Source organism: Camellia sinensis, chromosome 13 (genome assembly GCF_055761805.1).
Source record: "Camellia sinensis isolate YWXY chromosome 13, ASM5576180v1, whole genome shotgun sequence".
Classification (NCBI taxonomy): domain Eukaryota; kingdom Viridiplantae; phylum Streptophyta; class Magnoliopsida; order Ericales; family Theaceae; genus Camellia; species Camellia sinensis.
Window position 1 is genome coordinate 10,342,924 of NC_138973.1, and position 15,200 is coordinate 10,358,123.

Sequence of the window (15,200 nt, forward strand, 5' to 3'; positions counted from 1 at the left end):
CAAATGCCAAAAAATAAAATAAAATATTTGTTGTATAAAATATTTTACGTTGAAATAAATGAAGAAAAAATAAAAATGAAAACTCAAAAATAATTTTCAAAAATTAAGAGATTGTTTGAGATGATTTAAATAAGTATATTTTTAAATTTTTACGAAAAAATGTATAATATGATCCAAAGAAGAAGTGATCTGACCCAAACAAAATAAAAATATGTGTTGAACTAGCACATACCAAACAATTCCTAAACCGAGTCATTTGAGTTTTTTTATTTTTATTTTTTAACAATGTCATCTGAGTTTATATCTTAGGAATGACATGTCTCCTGTTACAAATTTTAACTAGACCAGTTGTTGATGTCTGTGATCAATAAAAATCGATAAAGGGAAGATTTTGATTGATAAGAATATTTAATTATGCCATGTTTTCATAGACTTTTGCTGATAATAAATATTTGTTTAATGACTTTTATCGATAAAAAACTTTGATCCAATTGAAAGTTGAACTAAGGGAGAAGCCAAATCCTTGTATCTTCTATCAATGTGATTATTAACTGTTATTATACGCGCGTTTTAATGAGAGTGGGGCTAAGCAATTACACCCTGGGGAGCGTTGACGTCCTGTTCATGAATAAGAAAAGAAAAATGGTTAGGAGCACTAATTAGTGCTCCACTAATTAGGTGGCAGTGGATCTTATCATTAATGATATGATGTTTTGGTCTTGAAGTTGTATTTTTTTATTTTTTTTTATTTTTTTAATACATTAATATTATTAGTGGTGATGTTCTTAATGGGATGAAAACCCTAGGCGGAGGAGGAGAGAGAATACAAAAATATATCCGAATAAACCTTTCCGTACTCCTCTTCACATTCCTCCTTTTCTCACCTTTCCCAATACATTCTTCCCCTAATCCACCCTTTCTAAGCTGTTCCTGTTATTGTCATTATTTGATTCAGAATCAAGTAATTAAGCCCTAATTCGTGGTTTTGGATCGGTGATGGGAAAGCCAACTGGCAAGAAGAACAAAGCCATTGGATCGAAACCCAACGACGCAAATCCAAAACAGAGCAAAGTTTCAGATCGAACTTCCAAGGCCTTCGATGAAGACACATCTGTCTTCATCAACATGTCACGGGAATTGAAAGAAGAGGGCAACAAGCTCTTCCAGAAGCGAGATCACGAAGGTGCTATGTTGAAATACGAAAAAGCTCTCAAATTGTTACCCAAAAATCACATCGATGTTGCTCACTTGCGTAGCAATATGGCCGCTTGTTATATGCAGATTGGAATCGGTGAGTACCCGAGAGCTATAAATGAATGTAATTTGGCTCTTCAAGTTGCTCCCAAGTATAGCAAGGCTTTGTTGAAGAGAGCCAAGTGTTATGAGACTTTGAATAGGCTTGATTTGGCTTTGAGAGATGTTAATCTTGTGTTGAGTATAGAACCCAATAATTTGACTGCTTTGGAGATTGCTGATAGTGTGAAAAAAGGTATTGAGAAAGGGGGTGTCAAGGTTGAAGATAAAGAAATTGTTTTGGTCCCTGACTATGTTGCAAAGCCTTCACGGAAGATTGTGAAAGAGAAGGTGAAGAAGAAGAGGGGTAAGAAATTGGTGAGGTCTGAGGCTGAGAAGGAAGTTGAGAGGGAAAAGAAGTCTGAGGACAAGGTGGTTGTGGAGGAGGAGAAGAGGAGTGTGAATGAAGAAAGAGTGGTGACAAAGACGGTGAAATTGGTGTTTGGGGAGGATATAAGATGGGCTCAATTACCCGTTAACAGCGAGATTGGATTGGTAAGAGATGTTGTTAAGGATCGGTTTCCGAACATAGAGGGTGTGCTTATCAAGTACAGGGATCAAGAGGGTGATTTGGTTACTATCACCACAACTGATGAGCTGAGGCTGGCTGAAGCATCTGGTGATAGGCAGGGTTCTTTGAGATTCTACATTGCGGAGGTTAGTCTTGACAAAGACCCACTTCATGAAGTAAAGAACAATGAGGAGGTACAAAAAATCAATAGTAATCCAAGCAAGGTTTTTGAGAATGGGGATGTGGGGAAAGGTAGGGAAACAGAGAAGGGGACATGTTGTATTGATGATTGGATCGTTGAATTTGCGCGGCTGTTCAAGAATCATGTGGGGTTTGATTCTGATTCTTACTTGGATCTTCATGAGCTGGGGATGAAGCTATACTCAGAAGCGATGGAGGACACTGTTACCAGTGAAGATGCCGAAGAGCTTTTTGAAATTGCTGAAGAGAAGTTCCAAGAGATGGCGGCTTTGGCAATGTTCAATTGGGGAAATGTTCACATGTCCAGGGCTAGGAAGCGGGTATTTTTCACAGAAGATGGTTCAAGGGAAACAGTACTAGCACAGGTAAAGAATGCATATGAATGGGCATGTAAAGAATACATCAAGGCAGGAATGCACTATGAAGAAGCTCTAAAAATCAAACCAGACTTTTATGAAGGTCTTCTTGCCCTTGGGCAGCAGCAGTTTGAACAAGCAAAGCTATCGTGGTACTACGCAATTGGTAGTGAGGTTGACATAGAGACAGGGTCCGCTACAGAGATCCTAGAGCTTTATAATAAAGCTGAGGATAGCATGGAGAGGGGCATGCAGATGTGGGAGGAGATGGAGGAACGACGTCTTAATGGGCTCTCCAAATCAGAGAAACACAAAATTGACTTGCAGAAAATGGGGTTGGATGGGCTATTTAAAGATGTATCGGCTGATGAAGCTGCAGAGCAGGCTGCAAACATGAGGTCTCAAATATACCTCTTATGGGGTACCTTGCTCTATGAGCGTTCCATAGTGGAATTTAAGTTAGGTTTGCCAACATGGGAAGAATGTCTGGAGGTTGCTGTTGAAAAGTTTGAACTTGCTGGAGCGTCTCCAACCGATATAGCTGTGATGATAAAGAACCACTGTTCCAATGAATCTGCAGTGGAAGGTTTGGAAAGAAAAAATCTACTGGCACAGTAATCTTTATGCAAATTGTTTAATAAATTTTATTGCGAGTATGTCAGATTTGCTAATGTTCTTTTTTTTTTTTTTTTTTTAACTTTGTAGGTCTTGGATTCAAAATTGATGAAATAGTGCAAGCATGGAATGAGATGTATGATGCTAAAAGGTGGCAGACTGGTGTTCCATCTTTCCGGCTAGAGCCATTATTTCGTCGGCGGGTTCCAAAACTTCATTCTATGTTGGAGCATATTTAATTTTTTCGCTCATGATTGGAGATTTTCTAGGACCAGTGAAAGAAAGCACCGGGATTGTTACTTAGTTGTCAGACTATTATGTGGTTACAAGCTGTGATAGGTAAGCCTGTAACTTTGCTTGTTGAATTAATGTTCTTCCTTAATCCTAACGATCTTCTAACGGAGTCAACTATGCAGCCAAAACTAAACATTTGATGTTACTCATTTCTTAAAATTTATGGTGATGTCAAACTTAGTATTTAGGTGAAATTAACATTTAACAGGTTACTGGTGTAATATATCAATCTTACCGCGTAACATTTTAAATCTTATAAAAAAAAATTAGCATTTATTATTGCAAGCTTGAATGGGACGTATGGCTTTGACTCAAAGTAATTCATAATGCTGGTTTGTTACTTCCTGTTAAGTTATGCTGGTAGACATAAATATCCTCAAAATGACTTGGCCAGTAATAAAGATGGATAGTGGATTCATTGCATTGTGGTTAGGATTGAGTTTAAGATAGTCTTTCTTAAGATTGCTTGACATGAGGTTTATTTCTACATACTAGTTGAATTTTTCAAAGTTCTAGCATACTACTAGAAAGTAGTTTCTCTTTGCTGTTTTCAGTTAGGTGTTACATCTTATCCGCAATGTGAACAGTAATGGACAAAACAACTGTGAGTAATGTAAACTAGTCATGTTTTGTCCACCGTGAACAGATGGGGTTCTGGATGCATGGTTGTAGGTATCCTCCGGCATTGTTGTTAAGGGCCTAATTTGGAATGTAGAACCCTTTCATCCTCCAACCATAAAACCTACTTTCATACTTCATGCTCTGAAGTTGGTAGAATATTGTCCATCTCCTTCAAAATCTTTAATGCCATAGCTTTCAATTTGACAATCTTATTCTAATAGTCACAATTCTTGATTTTTTTGGCCCTTCATACCTAAATTGTAGTGGTCTATGTCCATTTGTCAGATCCTATTCCTGTTTGACTTCTTAAGCAGAGACTTTACTTGATATAGGTGACCATTTGATGAATCTACTGATCATTTTTGAATTTTAACCAAAAGGGAATTTTACTTTGTTGTCATAGGTGATCTTTTGATGAATCTTTTCTTCACCTGGTTTTGGTAAAAACATTGGCCTATTTCAAAGATGATTTGAAGGTGTTTGTGCTGGTGAAACTTTCTTTCATTATTTGATTTATATATTTATTTCTTGTTTCTTCGGAGAAATTTCTCCTGTGCAGTGTTTCCAATTCTCACCATATGGCGTATATTGCATTGTTGTCTATGCTGGTGTTGAGTATGTATCATTGTTTTCTATGCTGGTGTTGAAATACCATGCTGTTACTGAGTGAAACATATTCTTTTTCCTGATATTGCAGGTTTTCTTCATGGATTGTTATTTTCACCATTAAGAAGTTGTTTTTGGAAGCAAAGATACAGAGTTTGTTGTTGAGTGTTGGTTTTGGAATGGGAGTGAGTTATTTTTTTGATTGGGCTGCAAAGACGCATGTAGCATTCTTTCCCCTCATTTGTGGATTTTATTCTCCTTCATTAGGGGATTTATTAGCAAAGACGACATGAAGAAGCAGGAGTCTTATTCTTTGTTGTCAGATTGTTCAGAGTTTGAGATAGTGGGTAAATGATTGGTTTTGTAAAGTCATTTGAACCAATAAGCAGTGGTAATATTTGTTATACTATTCATTTGTTAGTTGCTTCATGCTTGCTTATTCATAAAATTCTTTTTGGGTTCCAGAAGTGGCATGAAACTTATGTCTACTTATTTAATTGATTTGTCGTTCTTATCATACCTTCTTGAATCTATTCATTGTGGATCTTGACATCCCAGGAGAATTTGATTAGTCTGAAGTGTTTTTCCTAAGATTGAAATAGATGCATTGTGTTCTTTATAGCTTTTTGGATGAGAAATTTTTCGTTTTTCACTTGCTTGACTAGGGACAATTTTAGGGTTTGAGTGACATCTTTTCTATTTCTCATATGATTGATTATGGTGATGCCACTTTACTCTGTTGGCCTACTTCCTTTGCTCTGAGTTGCCCTAACAAAGGTTTGTTGGGATATGTTAGATTAATATATTTTTTGACTTTTTATGAAAAAATATAAAAACAAAATAAAGAGGTGATGTGACTTAAAAAAGATAAATTTTTTTTTTTTTTTCAGTGCTAGCCAAACAATTTCCAAGTATTGTCTTTATTATTATTATTATTATTATTATTATTATTATTTAAACTTTAATCAATGCCCTATTAAAAAGTAGTTTTTTGGTTTCAGGATTTATTATTTTTTTGAAAATTGAAATTTTTTATTTTTCTTTTCACTAATTTTTTAAAATATTTTAATCATTTTTTTTTAATTTTTAGATACACCAAATATAAATACATTTAAAAAGTACAATATTTGTGAAAAATATTTTTAAAAAATTCATTAAATACTAAAATTACAAAAAAACAAAAAAAGAGAATTCAGTTAATTTTTGTATTCTTGTGTATTTATTTATTTTTTAAAATATTTTACTTTTTAAATACATTTAAGTAAGGTGTATCTAAAAAAATACTTAGCCTCTGTATGGGAAGAGGCTTTTAGGGCTTTTTTTGGGCTAAAATAGCCACAAAAAATAAAATAGGCTTTTTAGCCCAATAAGAGAAAACATCACATCCAACCCATAATCATTACATTCTTTCTCTGCCAAAAAAGCCAAAAGCCCTTCCCAAATTAGGCTTTTTAGCCCCAGGCTAAAATAGTCAAAAAGTCAAAAAGCCAACCCACTTTCCAAACGACACTTTAAAATTTTGAAAATACTTACTAATAACAAAAAAAATACAAAAAATAAAAAATTTAATTTTCAAAAAATTAGAGATTTTTTTAAGGTCCCTAGTATTAAGATTTTATCGCATAAAGGACATTCAATGTTTTCATAATGTCCAAGGTCCTTCAACATCGATCCAGAGAATTTCTAGTTCACAAAGAATTTCTCTGATCGAATTTTCTTTGGACTTCACAGAGAAATTCTGGTTCACAAGGCTCCATTATTATTGAGAATTTCTCTAGATTATAAATTTGAATTGTTGAGAATTAATTTGGACTATAAATCTGTAATTTATTGTAGGGTGCATTCACAAGGCTTCAAAATTTATCTGCTTTGTTCTTACCTAATCCAGAGAAAATTCAAAGCACGCCAGAGAAATTCAAAATTTCTTTGCTTTGTTCTTACCTGATTTAAACAAAATTCAAACCACTCCAGAAAAATTCAAAATTTATCTACTTTGTTCTTACCTGATCTAGAGAAAATTTAAACCACTCTAAAGAAATTCTTTCTCCACAAAAATTCTTTGATAGCCTTCATCATCATCATCATCTTCTTTCTACATCAAATAAGCAGCTGTAGCAGCACCATGAAAGCCATAGAAGCAATAACACTTTGATCGCATCAACACAAATGCACAACAAGACAAATGATTAACTGGAGGTAGCATGAGGCAATAATAGTATCAACTCCACCCATTAATGGCTTGATTTGACCCTTTTAGAATAAGCTGGACAACAAGCAGATACAACAACTGCAAACTAGCCACGCATGATCTCACTTGAGTCAACAACAGCTCAAAGAAAAGAGAAAATAATACTACCACAACTCTAAAGAAATTCTGGGAATCCAAATTTTTCTGGACTGGACTTCTCAGAGAAATTCAACAGACTTGATCATTTTCAAACAATCTCTTCATGAGCACTTCTCTTCCAAACTCTTCAACACAGCGTGCAATTCCTTCGTCGATATCAATCCATTCCCATCCTAACCTTAACTCAGTCCCAAAGTCATCAGTGTACTTGCAGGACAAGGAGGAGGTAAAGAAAGTGTTCAATCACTTCGACGCCAACGGCGACGGCAAGATCTCGACGACGGAGCTCGTATTAGTCATGAAAGCTCTCTAATCCAACACATCGGAGGACGAAGTGAAATGGATGATGGAGGAGCTCGACACTGACCTTGACGGCTTCATCAGTCTTGAAGAGTTCACCAATTTCTACAAGGGCGGCGACGATAACGCCGGAGCCGTCGGAGATGACGACGGTATGGCAGGGCTGAAGGATGCCTTTGAATTGTATGATCAGAACAATAACGGAGTGATCTCATCTTTGAGATCGACGAGAGTGAGAGAGAAGAGCAGCGGGAGAGAGAGATAGAGAGCATGAAATATATCAAATTTCTCTGTGATAGATGGGTATGGGGTTTAAGAACTTTAGATATCAAAAAATAATATTGTGAATCTCTTCTATTACTAAAAAATGAGAGGAACCTTAGACTAATTTTTTCAAAATTAAATACAAAAAATTAAAACCAAACACAATTTGGTTCTCTTAGAACTTTTTTTTGCCTGTAATTGAATATTATGATTTTAACTCTTCTATCTCACATTTGTGGAGAACAAAATAGTGATCGACTTCAAAGACTCATTAGGTTGAGTTCTATATTTTTTCATCTAAAAAACTGGTGTCACAAAAAATTTTCATCTAACAAACTACCTAGTAAATTTGGTCCAAGCAAGGCCGGGGAGTTGGTAAATGTTTTTTTTGTTTTAGTAATCACAATATTTTTTTAATCTTTGTTAAAAAATTTAAAATTTTTGTCAATTTTTTAAATTTAAGTTCTAGACATTAAATTTTATAAAAAAGATATAGATCAAATTTTAAAAATTCACTAAAAATTCATTTTTTCAAAATTTTAAATTTTAATAATTTTTTAGATTACATTGATTTTTTAACTTTTATGATCAATAAATTTAAAAATCAAGAATATATGATAACTTTTTAAAATAAAAAATAAAAATCAATAAATAAAAGAAAAAATAAAAATTAACTGGTAAATTAAAAAAGTAATTATAAATATATGATAAAGTTTATAAATTATTTTTTTATGTTACAAAGGCCTTGTTTGGGAAGTTGGCTATTTTAATAAATTATTTTAGTTTTGGGCTATTTTAATAGGTTAAAATATTTGTATTTGGGAATAGGATTAAATTTTTTTTGTAGTTCGATGTGATGTTTGTGAGAGAAAAAGAGAAATCATTATGGATTTGATGCGATATTTTGTCTTATTAACTATTTTAATCAAAATTGGCTTTCTTTTACTAAAATTTAAAAAGAGAAAATAAACTAAAATAGTTAATAAGACAAAATGTCACATCTACAATCATTTCACTTTTTTTCTCACAAATATCACATCCAACTATAAAAAAAATTCAACACTTTTCCCAAATATAAATATTTTAGCTTACTAAAATAGTCAAAAGCTAAAATAGCTTACTAAAATAACCAACTTCCCAAACGAGGCCTAAGATAAAATGTCACATCAAATTCATAAAATTACAGAACATCAGACTCTTTTCCCAAATACAAATATTTTTTCTCACAAATATCAGATTCAATTATAAAAAAAATTCAACATTCTTTCCGAACACAAATATTTTAATCTACTAAAATAGTCTACTTCTAAATGAGACCAATAGGTTCCTCAATAAAAAAAAAGAAGATAACTACATGTAAGTGGGAGAAGAGAAAAAAATTACAGAACACATGAGATGTAAATGTGTTTGTGATAGAATGCAATTAAAAGACTATGGGATACAAGTAATAAAAAGAAGAAGAAGAAGAAGAAGAACTACATGTGAAAGAAGAAGAAAAAATTACAAGACATAGGGAGTGTTTGTTTCAGCTTTTCAGAGCTAACTTATGACTTTTAGCTTTGAAAAAGTTACTTTGGACTGTTTGGTTAAACTTTTTTCAAACAGCTTCCGACTCTAACAGTTTATTTTAACTCAAAAAAGCTGATTCTGAGAAGCTACTCACCCATTGCTTCTGATTATCAGTTTCTGCTGTGGACATGTTAATTTATGGTTATACTCATAAATTTTTTTATTTTTTATTTTTTTTAAAAATAGAAAAAGACTCAAATGGATTATGGATTATTATTATTATTTTTTATGAGAAATGTAGACAAACAAAAAATAAAAATTAATTGAAAAAACTATTTCACAGCTTATTTAACAAACATTATTCAGCAACTTAAATTTATAATCCAACAGGTACACCAAATAAATTAACAACTTCTAATTAAAATCATAATTTATAATCTGTTAAGTTATAATTTATAATATGTTTTAACAGTTACACTAATGGGTGCAAAAAAAATGCATGTAGTTGCCCCGCAAGTAAAAAAAAACTACTGTTGCCAAGGAGGGAGGGAGGGAGGGAGAGAGAGAGAGAGAGAGAGAGAGAGAGGAGGTGGTGTTTGGATCACTTTTTTTTCACTTTATTTATAGCTTTTGCTTGCACACTTGGCTCTGGAATCCATAGCCTCTGTCTGTCTGTCTGTCTGTAGTCTCTCTTTATATATCTATGTCTATATACCTACATTGAGCACTTCAATCCTCGATTCCTAAAAGAAAAAAAATCGAAATTGATTGTTAGGGTTTCTAAGCATATGGAGAAAATCAGGAGAGCATCGCATGCAGGATCATGGTACACCGACAATCGTAAGTCATCAAAGTTTTGACCTTTACAGCCACTCGTTGATTAACCTTTTAATCACTTGTCTTTTCAGAGATTTCTATCACTATCTGTCACATTCTTTTCGATTCTTTGGTTTTCCTTACTGATTGAGTGAGGTTTCGAGTGATTCGTCTGAGAATTTTTCTGTAATTTGATGAATTTTCACGATCGTAAGGCTTTGTTGGTCTAGAGGGAAAATTGATTTCTAGGAAAACTATTGGGGGAAGGTAGTCTATAGAGATTCCTTTTTTGTGTGTATTCAAGCATAAAGCTTGAAAATTTTCCTAAATATCTTTAAGCATAGAGGAATGCGAGAATAAAAACCCTGTATAGGAATGAGAAAATTGTAAAACCTGGCGGTGGTTGACAGTCCAAAATGTTAAATTTTATAATTTTTTTTAATGTACAAGGCGTTGTCCTACCGTGCATTATGTGACCAATTTTGAGTTATAAGCAGTTGCATTATGTCTTTTGTGGACAAAGCGGCTTGATAAGGGTGGAGCAGCTTTGGAGGTTGGATTGGTATGGTAACAGAAGATGAGAGAGACTCTTGCTTGGTATGTGTTGGTGTAGAGCAAATGATGAGAATAAGAGTGGCCCATAATTTGGTTTAGTGGATGTACCTTATGAATTAGGTGGCTCTACTGATACAGTTAGGCAGTGTGGTGATGATTGAGGGGAAGGGTACTATTGGGTTACTATGTGGACAGGTGGGTGGGGGTTTATATATATATATATATAAATACTGCGGAGAGATGGAGATGCCGGTGCTAATTTTATAAGAGATGTCAAGGCTACGGAAATGGAAGACCAAGTAAAGATAATTCGGGAGAGAAAATGATAAGATTGTTTGGTCATATACAATGAAGACCTATAGACGCAATGGTTAGGAAGAGTGATATGATCACTGAAAATGGAAATGTTAGGGGAGGAGAAGATCTAAATTACATAGGATGTGGTATAAATTCTAAGGTAATACTAATTTGTCCAATATAGGATCAAATTTTGTCGTACTTTATTAATTTGAATATTGGCAAATATTCTTTAGATAATTGCAAGTTTTGATTAGTCAAACATTTCACAGTCAAAAATCACTGCTAACCATTTATCTGCCAAACAATTTACTAGAGAGCAATGATCCATGGAAAATATAAAGAATTCTTCTAATTTATCAAAAACTTCATGAAAGGAAAAAGGATTTACCTAATGTTTTTATTCTTTTTGTTTGTCAGCGAAAAAATTAGAAGAAGAGCTTGATGGATGGCTCAGAGCATCTGGCCTGGTGAAATCTCCTGATGTACGAGGGGTGATTGCACCGTAAGTTGTCATGGACCACTCACTGTTATTCTCTAATCAACAATTATGGATCTAATGCATTTGTTGTTCTTTTGGTGGCATTGAACCCACTAGTCATGCAGGTTATTCATATTCAGGCCGTGCAGCAGCCTACGCATTTGCAAACATAGACCCATCAAGCGTGTGAGTTGTGCTAATACTTCTCCTCTTCCGTTCATCTTAGAAAGTTGTATATACGATCTCATCATTTTGTTTAGCATTTGCTCTTATAGTGCGAGCCTGTGAGGTGATCGATCATATTCAAGTTGTTAACCGCTGGGGCTCATAAATGAAATAATAAAGTTTACTTGCTGTCTTCCTCCTCCCTTCCTCTCTTTCCCCCTCGTTTACTTGAAATTTACCTGCTCCTGTCTCTGTTTCTAATGTATGGGAAAAATTTACACTTCCCAGTTCTCGGGTGTTTCTTCTCGGTCCATCTCATCACTATTACACTCCGAAGTGTGCTCTTTCAAGAGCCACTGTTTACAAGACACCAGTTGGCGACCTAACTATTGATCTGGAAGGTATTGTTATCTTTTTCTTTCAGTACAGTCATTTTATATTTTACAAGACACCAGTTGGTGACCTACATCTGTGATCTAATTATTGATAATCAAATGCACAAAGTGATAATTTGTGCATTTGATCCCAAAAGGCCATTTTTGCATTTGATTATGAGTGTTAACTTCCTATCTCATTTAAGTATCTTTTAATATTTGCAAACTGTTACTGCATCTTTAGTCAACGGTTCCTTCCTATAAATCTGTAGTAGAGCTGATTAAACTCTCAATCCTGAGTAATAAGTAGAACAAACAGCTCATTGGTCTAAGTCCTCTGAAATTTTTTCATTATGTGAAACATGCTCCCTCTCTCTCTCTCTCTCCACAATACACCAAATGGAAAAGAGAAGCCTGACTGCCAAATGTATTAATTGCTCCCACGGGAAGAGACTAGTAAAAGGTACAATTGGCTATGCACGCAAAGTAATAAAAACTGGGGAGGGGAGGAGGGGGTGGTGGGTTAGAGTTTTCTTAGGTAGAAGATGAAGATAAGGGCTATGTTGTCTTTTCACATTAAAACTCAACATTGAGTGAATAGTTTTTCTTCCCCATTCAAAACAGGATGCCACACATTTTGTCGGTTTTAACGGAAAATGTAACGGTAAGACTTGAGTCCAAAATCACATGAGGGTTAATTGGCAATAAAGTGGTTTTTGCCTTATTCTATTTACATATTCCATTAACGTTAACACTGTTTGTTCGACATGAAACTCATTGCATCCATGCTTGGTTTTGTATCAGTCAATGAGGAGCTAAAAGCTACAGGGAAATTTGAACTGATGGATCTTCATGTTGATGAAGCTGAACATAGCATGGAGATGCACTTGCCATATCTTGCTAAAGTATTTCATGGGTAGGGTCTGTTTCAGCATATATTTCTGTTCTCTATTTATATCTTGTTGTGGCTGATTTCTAGGTAACACTGCAACAGGTACTCAGTGAAAATTGTACCCATTTTGGTTGGTGCTCTTAATGCCGAAAATGAAGCCATGTTTGGACGGCTGCTAGCCAAATATGTGGATGACCCGAATAATTTCTTTTCTGTGTCTTCAGATTTTTGTCACTGGGGTTCTCGGTATGTCCCTCAAAAGCAGTCTTTTTTTATTTTTTATTTTTTTATAAGCGTACTCATTTTGTTTATGATACTTTATCCCTTGTCAGATTTACACCCCCAACCAAAATGGTTGGAGTGTTACTCAGTTGCTCGTGACTGGCTTATTTTTGTTTATTATCCAGACTTACATATGAAGTAAATCTTTTGGTGTTAGGTTCAACTACACACATTATGACAAAAACCATGGAGCTATCCACAAATCTATTGAGGCCTTGGATCGGATGGGCATGGATATAATAGAAACAGGAGATCCAGATGCATTTAAACAGTACTTGTTGGAGTATGAGAACACAATTTGTGGACGTCATCCAATCAGTGTTTTCCTCCATGTAAATTTCTCGCCTTTTCTTAACTTTCAGTGGGAATTATCGGAAAGCATTGTCTAATGGAGCCTTTGGCTGTTAAAGTAAAATTTCTGAAATTTTTTGCACTTGGTTCTGTTTCCCAACTGGATCCTGCTTTTAACTAAAAAATTTATCATAAATTTAAAACTACACATGTCTAGATTTGAAAATCGAAATTGCCAATGTTTTACTTATCGAAATCTGTCTGTACCTGCATATCTTTCTTACCTCTTTTGGGTTAAGTTACTATTATTGTTTCAGCGGAAAGCTTAGGAAATGGTTATTCTCAATGAGTTTTGCTAGATCACCCAATAGCAAAAAGTTTTCATCTTCATGTGTCTGTTTTTGCTTTTCTTTTTCACTCATTTGTTTTTATTTTTGTTACCGTAATTCTGATTGTTTTAAATCCCAACCGAATCAATTGGTTGGCTAATTTTTTTCCTTCATTTTTTTTTTTTTTTTTCAAATTCTGACCAGATGTTGAAGACCTGCTCAACGAAGATAAAAATTAAATTCCTTCGATATGAACAGTCAAGTCAGTGCAAAACCATGAGGGACAGCAGTGTAAGTTATGCATCTGCAGGGGCGAAGGTAGATGCTTGAATATGTATGCACCTATTGGTATATGAAGTCTACTTGCATTCTACTAGGGTTTATTATTTTCGACTTTGTTGAATTGGCTGTAATTTCTAACTTTATCACTCTCTACCTGAATAACCCACCTCACCTTGGGTTATTTGCAATAAATTTGTGACCTCTTAAAGCCATCTCTTACTTTGGATTTCCTTTATTTTCTTCTCCTGCAAAATCACTGCATTCAATCAATTGTTATTTGCACTTTCTTTATTCAATTCTTGTTGGGACCATATTTAATTTGCATTGTAGTTTTAGCTCACTTACAATTAGTTTCATTATTTGAAAATAAGACGTGGAATAATTATTTACATTGTGTCATATTTTAGAATTTTTTTTATGTATAATTACTTATTCCATTTCAATTTAGTTAATAAAAGCTTCCCTCTCGCATATTGGGAAGTTGATAAAAAATTAATTTTTTGACTTTTTTAGCTAAAAAGTCAACTTTTTTAGCTGCTTGTGTGCTTTTTAAACATTAGAAAAAGAAAAACAAAATCACAAGCAATGCACGTGCACTCCTGCAAATACAAAGTTTTCAACTGGCTAGTTAAATTGAAATTTGTAGTCATTTTAATACTCCTTAATTTCATCTCTCCACAGGTTAGTTAGTTAAATGACTAGTTTGGGGAGTTTCAATCGTCCTAACTATATTTAACTAGTGACTTTTCACTTTTAAAATATAAATTATTTATATTTTCACTATCTCCTTTTTCGTTCTTCCTTTTTCCTCTCTAATTAAAATAGAGAATATGATTGTGTTTAATTTTACTGGTTAAAATAGCTATTGGTGTTATCTTTACAAAACCATGGAAAAAAGTGGAGTAAGAGTTCTCAATCGGTACACGCAATTTTGGAAATTATAAAATTAAACTAAAATTTATGATATAAAAGGGAAGAATATAGCATAGGCCTTGGACTTGCATATGATGAAACTCAATTTGTGCTCAATTTGAAGCTCATAAAACCTAACAAGTCAATGCACATGATGAAACTCAATTTGTGCCTAATTTGAAGCTCGTAAAGGCAAACCAGTCAAGCTTATGCAACTTATTAATTGACTCTAACTAGTTTACATAGCATGCCTATGAGGAATTTAGTTTGTGTCATATTTTTTCACGATAATTTTTTATAATTTATCTTAAAATAATGTAATTTTACTTCAACTTTAAATATAAGCCATTGGATTAACACAACAAAATCATTAGTGAGAGATTCATTGCAGATAATATTATATGATTAATTCAAATATGTGGACTCCATATCCAAAGAGTGTAATGACCCATCCAAAACTGTAGGCTCAACTATTTAAAATATGTATATTGTGTGTGTGAATAAAATCGGACTCGAGGAAAGCATCCAGTCATGATACTATATAGTCCCATCCATGACAAATAAGCAAGGGAAAGGATTCTAACAAAAAAAAAAAAAAAAAAAACCA

General features: G+C 33.8%; 2 protein-coding genes across 2 annotated transcripts; both read left to right on the forward strand.

Annotated features, from left to right (window-relative positions):
• The first annotated feature begins 792 nt into the window (after positions 1-792).
• Positions 793-5,014, forward strand: PHOX1 (Octicosapeptide/Phox/Bem1p (PB1) domain-containing protein / tetratricopeptide repeat (TPR)-containing protein). Its single transcript, XM_028207855.2, has 3 exons — positions 793-2,947; positions 3,067-3,315; positions 4,589-5,014. The coding sequence occupies exons 1-2, from the start codon at positions 997-999 to the stop codon at positions 3,213-3,215; spliced, it is 2,100 nt and encodes a 699-aa protein (XP_028063656.2). The 5' UTR covers positions 793-996; the 3' UTR covers positions 3,216-3,315; positions 4,589-5,014.
• Positions 5,015-9,398: 4,384 nt separating this feature from the next.
• On the forward strand, positions 9,399-13,893 carry LOC114273908 (AmmeMemoRadiSam system protein B). Its single transcript, XM_028215729.2, has 8 exons — positions 9,399-9,757; positions 11,006-11,090; positions 11,184-11,252; positions 11,520-11,632; positions 12,410-12,521; positions 12,600-12,743; positions 12,937-13,111; positions 13,604-13,893. Exons 1-8 carry the CDS (start codon positions 9,706-9,708, stop codon positions 13,727-13,729), a joined length of 876 nt encoding a protein of 291 aa, XP_028071530.1. The 5' UTR covers positions 9,399-9,705; the 3' UTR covers positions 13,730-13,893.
• Positions 13,894-15,200: the final 1,307 nt, after the last annotated feature.